The sequence below is a fragment of the Anser cygnoides genome, chromosome W (assembly GCF_040182565.1).
Source record: "Anser cygnoides isolate HZ-2024a breed goose chromosome W, Taihu_goose_T2T_genome, whole genome shotgun sequence".
Taxonomy (NCBI): Eukaryota; Metazoa; Chordata; class Aves; order Anseriformes; family Anatidae; genus Anser; species Anser cygnoides.
Genome location: NC_089911.1, coordinates 4,629,816 through 4,642,971, shown reverse-complemented (window position 1 = coordinate 4,642,971; position 13,156 = coordinate 4,629,816). Strand labels below are relative to the sequence as shown.

General features: G+C 61.0%; 2 protein-coding genes across 3 annotated transcripts in view; one reads left to right on the top strand and one right to left on the bottom strand.

The window, feature by feature from the left end:
* The window catches only part of LOC136786277 (ubiquitin-like FUBI-ribosomal protein eS30 fusion protein), a 43,800-nt gene extending 42,356 nt beyond the window's left edge, over positions 1–1,444 (top strand). For both annotated transcript variants that reach the window (XM_066987580.1, XM_066987578.1), the window contains exons 2-5: positions 601–687; positions 785–929; positions 1,020–1,075; positions 1,215–1,444. In XM_066987580.1, coding sequence (XP_066843681.1) covers positions 613–687; positions 785–929; positions 1,020–1,075; positions 1,215–1,340 — 402 coding nt within the window. In that variant the 5' untranslated portion in view covers positions 601–612 and the 3' untranslated portion in view covers positions 1,341–1,444. The remainder of the gene's footprint in view (positions 1–600; positions 688–784; positions 930–1,019; positions 1,076–1,214) is intronic.
* A 6,159-nt stretch (positions 1,445–7,603) lies between these two features.
* Positions 7,604–11,819, bottom strand: LOC136788571 (uncharacterized). The gene is made up of 16 exons (XM_066987131.1): positions 11,684–11,819; positions 11,491–11,570; positions 11,271–11,405; positions 11,085–11,164; positions 10,844–10,955; positions 10,635–10,724; positions 10,206–10,310; positions 9,929–10,081; positions 9,671–9,825; positions 9,276–9,567; positions 9,013–9,189; positions 8,757–8,912; positions 8,571–8,672; positions 8,350–8,452; positions 8,192–8,251; positions 7,604–7,976 (listed from the first exon to the last, which is right to left on the bottom strand). Exons 1-16 carry the CDS (start codon positions 11,817–11,819, stop codon positions 7,720–7,722), a joined length of 2,193 nt encoding a protein of 730 aa, XP_066843232.1. The 3' UTR covers positions 7,604–7,719.
* Positions 11,820–13,156: the final 1,337 nt, after the last annotated feature.

Here is a 13,156-nt window from a genome sequence, read left to right as displayed (position 1 = left end):
AGGGCTTGGGGGGCTTCTTGGGGTCCTGGGGGGGTCATGGGGGGCTTTTGGTGCCCGCGGGGGGGCTTTGGGATCTGGGGGCTGCTCTTGGGGTCTGTGAGGTTCGAGGGGGGGGCTTTGGGGCCTGGGGGAGGGGCTGTGGAGCCTTGGGGGCGGTTTTGGGGCCTTGGGGACAGGTTCTTGGGGGTTGGGGGGGTCTTGGGGCCCATGGAGGGGCGCTAGGGGGGTTTGTGAGGGCACAGGGAGATCTTTTGGGCTTTGGGGGGGTCTGTGAGGCCTTGGGGGGGCTCTGGGGGGGTCTTTTGGGGTCTGGGGGGAGGGTCTGGTAGGCTGGGGGGGGCTCTTGTGGTCTGGGGGGGCTGTGAGGGTTTGGGGGGCTTTGGGGAGGGTCTCTGAGGTATTGGGGGGGGGGTCTTGAGGTGTCTGTGAGGCTTGGGGGGGGCTCTGAGGCTTTTAGGGGTCTCCAGGAGGGTCTAGGGAACGCTTTGTAGGGGTCTCTGGTGGTTTTTGGGGGTCCTCCTTTTTTTTTGGTGCCTCCCCCTCCTTTTTGGGGTTCCCCCCATTCCCAGGGGTCCCTAACCCCGTGTGTCCGCCCCCCAGACCCCCCCCACCATGCAGCTCTTCGTCCGCGCCCAGTCCCTCCATGCCATCGAGGTCTCCGGCGCTGAGACCGTCGCCCAAATCAAGGTGAGTCCCCCCCCCCCACCACCATTACCAGGCTGCTCCCTGCCCCGAAACCTTTTGGGGCTGACCCGTTTTGGTTTTTTTTTCCCCCAAAAACCAGGCGAGGATCGCGGCGCTGGAGGCCGTCGCCCCCGAGGACCAGGTGCTGCTCTTCGGGGGAAGCCCGCTGCAGGATGAGGCTGTGCTGGAGCAGAGCGGCATCCCCGAATTTTCCACCCTCGACGTGGCCGCGAGGCTGCTGGGGGGTACGGGATTACCGGGGGGTAATTAACGGGGCCTCCTCGTTAGCCTAACGAGCTCCTAATCTTTAATTGCGGCCCCCCCTTTTTACACAGGTAAAGTCCATGGTTCGCTCGCCCGCGCCGGCAAAGTGAGGGGCCAGACCCCCAAGGTGAGTTTTGGGGGGAATTCAGGGTGCATTTGAGGGATTTTAGGGGGATTTGAGGATATTTTTAGGATTCCAGAGCTTTGTTTTTCGGGGCACAGCCCCTAAACGCCCTCGCCTTTTGTTTTTTTCCCCCAAAACCCAGGTGGCGAAGCAGGAGAAGAAGAAGAAGAAGACGGGGCGCGCCAAGCGGCGCATGCAGTACAACCGGCGCTTCGTCAACGTCGTCCCCACCTTCGGCAAGAAGAAGGGCCCCAACGCCAACTCCTAGGGGAGAAAAATCCCCCCCAAAAAATAAACAAAATCCCCAAAACCGCGCCGGGAGCGGGGTTTCGCGGCCCTTGTGGTGGAATAAAAATAGTTTGGGCTCCAAAACGTCAAAGTTTTGAAGGATTTGGGGTGGAAAACGGGGTTTTGTGGTTGTAGACCATGTGGTAAACACAGAATGGCAAGGATTTGGGTGGAAAAATGAGGGGTCACACCCCAGCCCCGTTCTGGGAGGTGGAAGTTTTATTTTGGGTGGTAAAATCCACCCTTTTCAGCCCAAAAGCTCCGTTGGAGGTCAGAAAACCTCCTTAGACCGTGCCTGGAGGAGTTTAAAAGGTTTAGGGGCGTGCTTTCATGGGGGATTTCTCCAAATTAGGCTGAGAGATCTTTACAACCTTAAAGATTTTATCATTCCAGGCTCAAAAAACTCTTTTTAAAGGTCCAAACTCCCCTATTTTAAATCCAACCCTCCCTTTTTAAGACCCCAAAACCTCACTGCAGGCCTTAAACCCTCCTTTTTCACCCCAAACCCCATTTTTCAGCACTCGGGGACCCTGTGTTTGGGGTTGGAAGCCTTATTTCAGGGTTTTAAAACTTTTTTTCAGTTCCGAGCCCGTTTGTGAGGGCTCGAAACCGACCCCGGGGGAAAATCCACGCCCCATGGGGGGATTCTGCTGCCTTGGGAGGGATTTGGGGGAGATTTAGGGGTTTTGGGGGGGCTTTTGAGGGGTGTCGGGAGGCTTGGGCGGAGCTTTGGGGGGTTTTAGTTTTTTTTTATGGAGAGATTGGGGGGGTTATGGGGGGAGCTTGGGAGGGTTTTAAGGGAGCTTTGGGGGAAGTTCGGGGGGTTTGGGGTGAGTTTGGGGGGGTTTGGGGGGGAGTTTTTTTTGGAGGTAGTTTTGGGGGGTTTGGGAAGAGCTTTGGGGGAACTTTGAAGGTTTGGGGAAATTTGGGGGGAGTATTAGGGGGGGATTGGGGTGAATTTGGAGGATTGAGGGTAGTTGGGGGGGTTGGGGCGAATTTGGGGGGAGTTCTAGGCGAGTTTTGAAGGTTTGGGGGGACTTGTGGGAGCTTTGGGGGGGACGGGTGAATTTGGGGGTAGTTTTGAGGGGTTTGGGGTGAATTTGGGCGATTTTGGGGTCGTTCGTGCTGTTGGGAACGGCAAAGTCTGTGCTGGGGGCGTTTCAGAGCGGCTCTGCCCCGTTAATGAGTTAATTAGCCCGGAGCATAATGAGGGGAGGCGGGGGGGAGGCCGCGCGGGCTGCCACAGAGCGTGAGGCGGCGGCGGAAATGGCCGAGCGGTGCCGGAAAGAGCCGAGCGGGGGGGGGGGGGGGCGGGGGGGGGGCGGGGGGGAGCCGAGAGCCTCCGGAAGTTCCCGAACGTTTCCTCGGGGGCGGGGCGGAGAGAGAGCCGAGCGGCTCGGAAGGTTCTGGAAGGCCTCCGAAGGCTCCCGAGCGGCTCCGAAAGTTGCCGATCGCTTCCGAAAGCTCCCGAGCGCTCGGGGCGGGGCAGGCCGAGGCCGCCACAGGCAGCTTCAGGGCCGGGGGCTGCGGGTCTGGGACCACCCCTGGGGCTTCTCCTCAGCGATCCGGGGGGATTTGGGGGCGAGAGGGGCCCCAAAAGGCCCCCCCGGAGCTCTGAGCCCCCAGGGGAAGCCCCAAGCCCCCGAGGATGAGGCCGCCCTGGAGCAGAGCCCGCTTGGGCCCTTCCTGGGGGGGGGGGGGGGTTGAACGGTTTAGGGGCACGCTTTAGTGGAAATTTCTCCAAATTACGTAAAGAGATCTTTCCAACCTTAAAGATCTTACAATTTCATGGAAGAAAAAAAAAAAAAACTTTTTTAAGCTCCAAACCTTCTTTTAATCTAGCCCTTTCTTTTTAATACCCCAAAGCCTCACTGCAGTCCTTAAACCTGACTTGGAAGCCTCAATGGAGGCTTTTAAAACCCTTTTTTTTTTTTTTCAGGTCTAAGCCCATTTGTGACGGCTTGAGGACAAGCCCAGAGTAAAACCTCCACCTCAAAGGGGGTTCTTTCCAACCTTAAAGATTTTATCAATTCAGGCTAAAAAAACCTTTTAAGGGACCACAAACTGGCCGCCCTCCCTGAGAGCCCCCTCAGCCTCCCTCCTGTGCCATGAGGGGGGAGCCGAGGCTGTGCCCCCCTTTTTGGGGTCTCCTCAAAAAGAAAAACGAAATTCTGGAGGACTGGGGGGGAAAGCAGTGTTTTGTGGTTGTAGAACACGCGGTAAACACAAGATTTCAAGGATTTGGGTGGTCAAAATGAGGGGTCACACCCCAGCCCCGTTTTGAGAGAAAAAAAGTTTTATTTTGGTAAATTTTGTTTTGAAAGGGGAAAGTTTTGAGCAGTTAAAGTTTATTTTGGTCAAGTTTCATTTGGGGAAAACCCACCCTTTTCAGACCAAAAGCACCGTTGGAGGTCAGAAAACCTCCTTAGACCGTGCCTGGAGGAGTTTAAAAGGTTTAGGGGCGTGCTTTCATGGGGGATTTCTCCAGATTAGGCTGAGAGATCTTTCCAGCCTTAAAGATTTTATCGTTTCAAGCTGAAAAAAAAACCTTTTTTAAGGGACCACAAAATGGCCGCCCTCCCTGAGGGCTCCCTCAGCCTCCCTGCTGGGCCCGGACTGTGCCGTGAGGGGGGAGCCGAGGCTGTGCCCCCCTTTTTGGGGTCCCCTCGAAAAAAAATCGAAATTCTGAAGGACTCGGGGGTGGAAAACGGGGTTTTGTAGTTTTATGGCACGCAGTAAAGAGCAAAAGTTCAAGGATTTGGGTGGACAAATGAGGGGTCACACCCCAGCCCCATTTTGAGAGGAGAGAGTTTTCTTTGGGTAAATTTTGTTTTGAGAGGAAAAACTTTTGATAGGACAAAGTTTACTTTGGTCAAGTTTTATTTTGGGAAAATCCACCCTTTTCAGCCCAAAAGCTCTGTTGGAGGTCAGAAAACCTCCTTGGAGGTCCAGAGTTTAAAAGGTTTAGGGGCGTGCTTTCATGGGGCATTTCTCCAAATTAGGTTGAGAGATCTTTCCAACCTTCAAGATTTTATAATTTCATGTGAAAAAAAAACTCTTTTTTTAAGGTCCAAACCCCACTTTTTTAAATCCAATCCTCCCTTTTCAAGACCCCAAATTCTCACTGCAGGATTAAACCTTCCTTTTTCACACCAAATCCCAATTTTCAGTGCTAGGGGACCCTGTCTTTAGGGTCCGAAGCCTCATTTTGGGGTTTTAAAACCTTTCCTTTCAGTTCTAAGTCCATTTGTGAGGGCTCAAGGCCGAGCCTGGGGGAAAACCTGCGCCCCATGGGGGGGGATTCTGCTGCCTTGGGTGGTTTGGGGGAGATTTAGGGGTTTTGGGGTGTTCTGGGAGGCTTTTAGGGGGGTTTTGAGGGGACCTTGTGAAACTTTATTTTCGGGGGGGGGGGGGGATCCTCGAGCATTGCGTTGAACCTCGAGTCCCACATTCAGATTTTGGGACCAGATGACCCTGGAGGTCTCTTCCAACCCTAACGACTGAGGACTGTAATTAGCAGAGCCCCCCCCGTTCCCAGAGCCCCCCCATTCCCTGACACGTCCCCGCGTCCCCCCCAGAAGCCACGGGCAGCCATCTCTCCTCAGCCCCTCTGTGCTCCGTGAGGGACCACAAAATGGCCGCCCTCCCTGAGGGCCCCTCAGCCTCCCTGCTGGGCCTGGCCTGCGCCGTGAGGGGGCAGCCGAGGCTGTGCCCCCCTTTTTGGGGTCTCCTCGAAAAAAAAAAGAAATTCTGAACGACTGGGGTGGAAAGCGGTGTTTTGTGGTTTTAGAGCACGTGGTAAAGAGCAAAATTTCAAGGATTTGGGTGGAAAAATGAGGGGTCACACCCCAGCCCCTTTCTGAGACGATAAAGTTTTTATTTTGGGTGGTAAAATCCACCCTTTTCAGACCAAAAGCACTGTTGGAGGTCAGAAAACCTCCTTAGACCGTGCCTGGAGGAGTTTGAAAGGTTTAGGGGCGTGCTTTCATGGGGGATTTCTCCAGATTAGGCTGAGAGATCTTTCCAACCTTCAAGATTTTATCATTTCAGGCTAAAAAAAAAAACTTTTTTAAGGGACCACAAAATGGCCGCCCTCCCTGAGGGCTCCCTCAGCCTCCCTCCTGTGCCAGGAGGGGGGAGCCAAGGCTGTGCCCCCCTTTTTGGCATCTCCATGGCCGGGGGGCTCTTCGTCACCCCGGGGGCTCCTCCTCACCCTGGGGGGCTCCCGACCAGACAGGATCTGCAAAGTGGGCACTGGCCAAGTGCTCCTGGCTGCAGCTCTGGGGTTTGGCACCCCCCCAGGAAAGCCCCGAGGCTCTAAAGCAAAGCTCTGAGCCCCGCAGGGAATCCCAAAGCCCCCAGTGGGAGCTCTGAGCCTTTTGTGTGGTGCAGCTGCCATTTTGTGTGGTGCGGCTGCCATTTTGTGTGGTGCGGCCGCCATTTTGTGAGGCGAGGCTGCCATTTTGCATCGCAATTCCAACTGCCCCCCCCTTAAATACTGGCCCCTCCCCTAATTACCACCCCCCTAATTACCCTTTCCCCACCCCAATTACTGTCCCAGGCAGTTGTGTAATGCCACAGAGCGGGGGATCGAGGGGTGCGGGGGTTTTCCTGCATCGAGACTGCTTGAGGTAGCTGAGGGAGCCGCCAGGTCCCAGCAGCCACAGAATCTCACAGAATGACAGAATCTCACAGAATGACAGAATTTGAGGGATCGGGAGGGGCCTCAAAAGACCATCTAGTCCAATCCGTGTCCCTGGTGGATGAGGGAAAGGCTGCTGATGTCGTCTGCTCAGCCTTCAGCGAGGCCTTTGGTGCGGTCTCCCACAATATTCTCCTGGAGAAGCTGCAGCCCAGGGCTTGGACAAGTACACTCCTTACAGAAAAAGAATGTTTTTCTTTAAAAATATGGTTAAAAACTGGCTGGAGGGCCCGGCCCAGAGAGTGGTGGTGGTGAAGGGAGAGAAATCGAGCTGGTCGTGAGTGGTGTTTGCCCAGTGGGGCCCACCCTCGTTAATAGCTTTATTAATTATTTGGATGAGGGAACTGAGGGAATTACCCTCAGGAAGGTTGCAAATGACACCATGTCCTGCCTCGGAGTACTGCATTCACCTCGGAGTACCGCGTCCAACCCCCGAGCACTGTGTTCAGATTTGGGCCCCTCGCTACCAGAAGGACATCGAGGCCCTGGAGCGTGGCCAGAGGCAGGGCAACAAAGCTGGGGAAGGTTCTGGAACACGTCCTGCGAGGAGTGGCCGAGGGAACCTGGGTTTGTTTGGCCTGGAGAAGGCTCCGGGGAGACCTCCTTGCTCTCTACAGCTCCCCGACTACGTTCTGGGATGGAGTCGAAGGATACGGTCCATGAACGCGTGGCTATGGGCCCGGTGCCTCAGGCAGGGCTTTGGGTTCTTTTTGGGGTCATCCGAGGCGCGGTGGGACAGCCCCCGTACGCCCAGCGTGCTCCTGCACGGGTTGATGTCCTTCTTGGGAGGACGAGGAGCGAGTAGAAGGTCTGGGGGTGAGAACTAAGGGGCAGGGGGATTTCAGTGACCCCGACGTCTCCTGGAAGGCCTACGCAGCCCAGGCGGTTCCTCTGGTTGACCGAGGACTCCAAGGCGCCAACGAGGAGAGGAGCTGCCGGGCCTCGTCCTCGCTAACGAGGGGCTCGCGGAGGCGGCAAAAGTTGCGGGCAGCGACCTCGGACTTCGGCAGGGTCGGACTTCGGCCTTTTCGAGCATTTCCCAGGGGAAATCCCACGGGACGAGGTACTCGAAGGCAGAGGATCGAGAGAGTTGGGTGGAATTCAAGGATCAGGGGCAGCGCGTCCCAGGGGGTGGGAGGCAGAGGACGGGGAGCTGCGGGGTTGGGCGGGGCCCACTCGAGGGGAAGAGGAGCGTCTGCGGAGGACAGAAGGAGAAGGAGCTGCTGGGCCAACCCGAGTGGCAGATGACCACAAGCCAGCACCGTGCCCCGCTGGCCTTCTTGGCCTTCGTCCTCTTCCTGGGGGTGCTCAGGAGGTCGGGAGAGGTCCTCGTCCTCCTCTGCTCTGCCCCGGCGAGGCCGCGTGGGGGACATCGCGTCCAGTTCCGGGCCCTGAGCTCCGGGAGGACGGGAGCTGCTCGAGGGAGGCTGGCGCGGAGCTGTGAGGATGATGGAGGCTGCGGAGCGCCTCCCTTAGGAGGAGAGGCCGAGGGGGTCTTTAGCTCGGAGGACGCCGAGGGGTGAACGCAGGAGGCACCGGACAAACATGGGGACGAAATTTATTTGTGGTGAGGGCGGCAAAACGTGGAGCAGGCTGCCCGGGGGGGGTGCGGAGGCTCCTCTGCAGGCATCCGAACCCCCTGCGGCCGTGAGGTGAGCTAGTCGTCCTTGCTCTGGCAGGGGGATGGGTCCTTGGACGTCCCTTCAGAGCCGGAACCTTCTGGGCTCTCCTCGGGCTGGGGCTCGGTCTTCGGCCTCTGGCGGCGCCTTCGAGGCCAGCAGCAGAGCGCCGCCAGCGGGTTCCACGGCACCGGCAGCCGCCGGAGCCACTTGCGATGCTGCAGCAGGGCCTGGATGGTGCGGGAGGTCTCCGCGCGCACCGAGGGCGCCGCGTCGTGCATCATGGGCTGCAGGACTGCGGGAGGACGGAGAGAGGCTGGAGCCTCCGCTCGGGCCGCGGAGACCCCTCCGGGAGCCCCCCAGCCGGGAGGAACGCGGGGAGCAGCCGCTCCGAGCGCCCCGCGGCCCCCCCGATTCGTTCCCCCCCCCAGCCTCCACCGCGCCTCCCCCGGGGCGGAGGCCCGGCCTCCAGTCCTCCCCCGCCCGGCCTCCAGTGCTCCCCTCACTCACTGTCGATGATTTCGCGCAGCTTCTCTTCGCTCTGGTCCTGGAGGAGCTCCGCGGCGAGCCCTAGGAGCAAAGCCGCCCGTCAGCCTCCGCCCCGGGCAGGGCGAGGGGAGGCCGCGGGGCCTCTTGCGGAGGCCGCTGGGGCAGGGAGGTGGCCTCACCGATGAACCTCACGGTCTCCTCGCGCACGGATGCCTGAGGGTCCTCCAGGTACGCCCGGCTCTGCTGTAGGCGCTTCTCTACCCGGTCTCGATCCTGCTGCAGCTGGAGAGGCCGCGAGGCTCGGTGAGCCTCCCCGGCCCCGTTTCTCCCCCCCCCACCCACCCACCTCGGGGAGCCCCCGAGAGCCCCCCGCCAGCCTCGCCGCGGAGGCCGCCCTCACCAGGCACGCTCTGATCCTCCAGGTCTGCTCCATGTGGGCCACGTCCTTCAGCTCATCCCACCACAAGAGCTCCGCCGCCGCCATGAGGGCTTCTTGGGAGGCCTGCGAGGCAGCGGAGGCACGGGGCTCGGCGCCGGCTCCTCGCGCCCTCCGGCCTCGCCGCGAGCCTCCGTCGCCGGCGCTTACCTTGGCCACGCTGTGGGTCTCGTCGCTCATGCGCAGGTAGAGCGGGACGAGGATCTTGCGCACCTTCTTCCACATCTGCGTCTTGTGCCTCCACAGCACGCGCTCCATGGCCGCCTTGAAGAGCTTCATGGAGCTCTCCCGCACCGCGGCGGCCTCCTGGGGAAGAGGAAGAGGAAGGGGGACGGGGCGTTTCGGCTGCGTGGCTCCGGCACGGGGCGGGCGCCGCGGGGCCGCGGAGGCTCGTCCTCCCGCTTACGTTGTCCAGGAGAGGCTTGACCACGTCGACCAGCTCGAGGGCGGTGAGGCTGGCCGCCTTCTTCTCCACGATGCCGAGGATGTTGCCGCAGACCGCCAGGGCCGCCGCCGTGATGTGGGGCTTGCCGAACTGCAGGGTCTCCAGCACGTCCGGCAGCAGGCACTGCCCTGCCTTGGCCTGCGCCGAAAACACCGGGGCGTGAGGAGGCCGCCGCGCCGCCAGCCGAGGCCGGGAGCGGGGAGGGGAAGAGGGCGGAGGCTCACCAGCTGCGGCCTCTCCATCAGCGCCGCCAGGCCTTTGAGCGCCAGCCAGAGCAGGTGGAAGTTGGCGGTCCTGAGGCAGCGCTGCAGGCACTCCACGTCCCGCAGCTCCTTGGGGACGGGGTCTTCGGGGCGCTGGGCGTAGAGGAGGCTGAGGCGGACGAGGCTGAGGTCCTCGGCCACCCCGAGGAACTCGCGGATGTTCCTGTCGTGCAGCAGCAGGTGGAGCTCGTGCAGGAGCCGCTTCGCCATGGCGGGCACGGCAAACATCACCTCCCACATGTCCATCGAGGCGCTGCGGGCACGGAGAGGGCGTTATCGGCGGGGGCCCCGCGGGGTTATCGGGGGAGCCCCGGGGGCTGCGGTTTGGGGTGCCCTGGAGGCTCGGGGGCCGGTACCTTTCTTGGGACGGGCAGATGAAGAGCACGGTCATGAGCACGGAGCGGGGGAAGCACTCCGTGAGGAGGACGAGCAGCTCCAGGAGCCTCTTCCGCACGTCGGGCGCCGGCTGCTTCTTCAGCGTTTTGAAGAAGAAGTTGACGAAGTGCGGGACCTGCCGGGGGGACGCGGGGGGGGTGAAAAGCGGCCTCCTTTCCTTCCCTGCCGGGGGGGGCGTCGAGGCCGGGGGAGGGGGCTCAGGGCGGGGGGGCTCTCACGTCCGCCAGCCAGCTGATGGGGTCTCGGGTGGTCGCGTCGAGCAGAAAGGAGACCCAGTGCTGGTCCTCGTCGCACACGCCTTCTGTCACAAGCTGCAGGCAGGTGAGGATGAGGTCCGTCCTCTGCGAGATCTTCAGGTACCTCCCGAAGGGCTGCGGAAGGCGAGGAGGAGGTTGAAGAGGAGGCCGGGGAGGGAGGAGGCCCCGGCCTCGAGGCTCTGGGGGCTGCGGGGAAAGGGGGGGGAACGACGCGGCCGGGGGTGGCCGAGCCGCTCACCTCCAGCGAGGAGCACTTGGCCAGGAACTCGCCCAGCTTGCAGACCCTTTCCATGGCTCTCCTGCGGGCGAGGGCGTTCGCGGAGGTGCAGAAACGCATCAGGGCCTGCGAGGAGAAAAGCGAGCTGCCGGCGGGGCTCGGGAGGGCTGGGGGCTGGGGGGGAGCCCCTCAGGGAGAAGGGGAGCCCCTCGGGGTGGGGGGGAGCCCCTCAGGGAGAAGGGGAGCCCCTCGGGGTGGGGGAGAGACCCTCAGAGAGAAGGGGAGCCCCTCGGGGTGGGGGGGAGCCCCTCAGGGAGAAGGGGAGCCCCTCGGGGTGGGGGGGAGCAACCTGGGGTGAGGAGGAGCCCCTCGGGGTGACGAGAAGCCCCCCAGGACGACGAGAAGCCCCCCAGGACGACGAGAAGCCCCCCAGCCGGGCGCGGGACAGACCTGCACGACGCTCTGCAGCTTCTCCGGGAGCTTGGTGGCCGGCGGGCTGAGCAGCAGCAGCTGCAGCATGCTGTCCACGGCGTGCATGGTCTGCGAGTGGGGGGGGAACGAGCGTGGGGTGAGCGTGGGGCTGGGGGCGCCCCGGGAAGGGCCCTGGGGAACCCCCCGGGGAGGGGAGGGAGGGGAGGGGAGGGGGCGCCGGCACCCACCATCACATAGAAGCGCGCGTTCAGCTTCTCCTTGGGGGGCAGCAGGAAGACGCTCTGGAAGCAGGTGTCGAGCAGCCGCAGCATCTCCCTCACCTTGATCACCTGCACCGTGCTGCGAGGAGAGGGGGGGGGAGTGAGGCCGCAGCTGAGGCCCGGCCTCGAGGAGAGGGCGCGAGGCGAGGCCCGGCCTCCCGAACCCAAGAACCCTCGGTCGAGGCCGGAGGCGGCCCCGGGCGCGTACCTCAAGGCGGCGACGGCCAGCATGGCTTGCTCTCGCACCGGAGACTGCAGCTGGTCCTGGGGCTCCGACGCCAGCACGATCTGCGGGAGGGGAGCGGGACGGGAGCTGGCACCCGGCCCCCAGCCCCCGGCGGCACCCAAGGTTGCAGCAGCCCCCCCCCGGCCGCCCGCCTCCCCCCCTTCTCACCTCGATGTGCCTGGCCACGTCGGTGCGGCGACAGAAGCAGTCGAGGCCCGCCGACAGCCCCTTCTCGCGGGCGGTGGTGCAGACGCTGCAGACGCTCTCCAGAAACTTCATTTTCTGCTCCTCGCTCAGGTGGCTCTGCGGGAGACCCCCGGTGAGGGGGGGGAGCCCCGGCCGGGAGCCCCCCCCCCAGCCCCCAAGCATCCACGGGGGTCGCCTTTACCTTTTGCTTGTTGGTTACAAAGGTGTCAATGGTGGTCACGGCCTCCTCTTCCTCCTGGTACACGGCCAGGTCGTCGAAGGCTGGGGGAGAGACAGCGAAGGGGGCCATGAGGGGAGAGCGGCGGCAGGGGCGGCGGCGAGCCCCCCCCCGGGGGAGCTCGGCGCATTCGTGGCGGGGGTTTCTCTGCACTCACGGCCCGGCAGCGGCACGACCTCCTCCTCCTCCTCCTCCTGCTTCACCTCGAGGAAGTCGGAGGATTCCTCAATGGGGGTGGCCCAGCTGTCCACCCAGGCCAAGCGGGGCCGCTCGGGGGGGGGTTTGTCTGCCATGGTGAGGGGGGCGCGAAGGGAGGGAATGAAGCTCCACGCGGGGTGGGTCTCCGGCTCGCTCCCTCTCGCTCCTGCCCTGTCCTGACAGGCACTGGGGGGGGCGGCGAGGCGGCAACGGCTTTTATGTCGTGACATGGCGCGGGTCACTAAGGGACCACCCCCAGGTCACAAAGGGACCCTAACAACAGCACCCGCCCGGCCATGAGACCCCAAAAAGGGGGGGGCACGGCCTCAGCTCCCCCACCCCACACCCTCGTCAGCCTCCCATAAAAGGCCCCAGAACACCCCAAAACCCCTAAATCTCCCCCAAACCACCCAAGGCAGCAGAATCCCCCCCATGGGGCGCAGGTTTTCCCCCAGGCTCGGCCTTGAGCCCTCACAAATGGACTTAGAACTGAAAGAAAAGGTTTTAAAACCCCAAAATGAGGCTTCGGACCCTAAAGACAGGGTCCCCTAGCACTGAAAATTGGGATTTGGTGTGAAAAAGGAGGGTTTAATCCTGCAGTGAGAATTTGGGGTCTTGAAAAGGGAGGGTTGGATTTTAAAAAGTGGGGTTTGCACCTTAAAAAAAGAGGTTTATAGCCAAAAATTACAAAATCTTTAAGGTTGGAAAGATCTCTTAACCTAATTTTGGAGAAATCCCCCATGAAAGCATGCCCTTAAACCTTTTAAAGTCCTCCAGGCATGGTCCAAGGAGGACCTCCAAGGAGGTTTTCTGGTCTCAAACAGAGCTTTTGGGCTGAAAAGGGTGGATTTTCCCAAAATAAAACTTGACCAAAATAAACTTTGTCCTCTCAAAACTTAATCCTCTCAAAACTTTATTCTCTCAAAACCAAATTTACCAAAATAAAACTTTATTCTCTCAAAACAGGGCTGGGGTGTGACCCCTCATTTTTCCACCCAAATCCTTGAACTTTTGCTCTTTACTGTGTGCCGTAAACCCACAAAACCCCGTTTTCCACCCCAGTCCTTCAGAATTTCGATTTGTTTTCGAGGCGACCCCAAAAAGGGGGGCACAGCCTCGGCTCCCCCCTCACGGCGCAGGCCGGGCCCAGCAGGGAGGCTGAGGGGCCCTCAGGGAGGGCGGCCATTTTGTGGTCCCTCACGGAGCACAGAGGGGCTGAGGAGAGATGGCTGCCCGTGGCTTCTGGGGGGGACGCGGGGACGTGTCAGGGAGTGGGGGGGCTCTGGGAACGGGAGGGCCTCTGCTAATTACAGTCCTCAGTCGTTAGGGTTGGAAGAGACCTCCAGGGTCATCTGGTCCCAAAAACTGAATGTGGGGCTCGAGGTTCAACGCAGTGCTCGAGGATCCCCCCCACCCCCGAAAATAAAGCTTC

Excerpts from the sequence above, each read along its gene's own strand:
- LOC136788571 (XM_066987131.1), bottom strand. The coding sequence starts at position 11,819 with ATGGCAGACAAACCCCCCCCCGAGCGGCCCCGCTTGGCCTGGGTGGAC. Across the intron at positions 11,406-11,490 it reads TTGTAACCAACAAGCAAAAG|AGCCACCTGAGCGAGGAGCA; the intron begins GTAAAGGCGACC and ends GGTCTCCCGCAG. Across the intron at positions 8,673-8,756 it reads AGACCCACAGCGTGGCCAAG|GCCTCCCAAGAAGCCCTCAT; the intron begins GTAAGCGCCGGC and ends GCTGCCTCGCAG.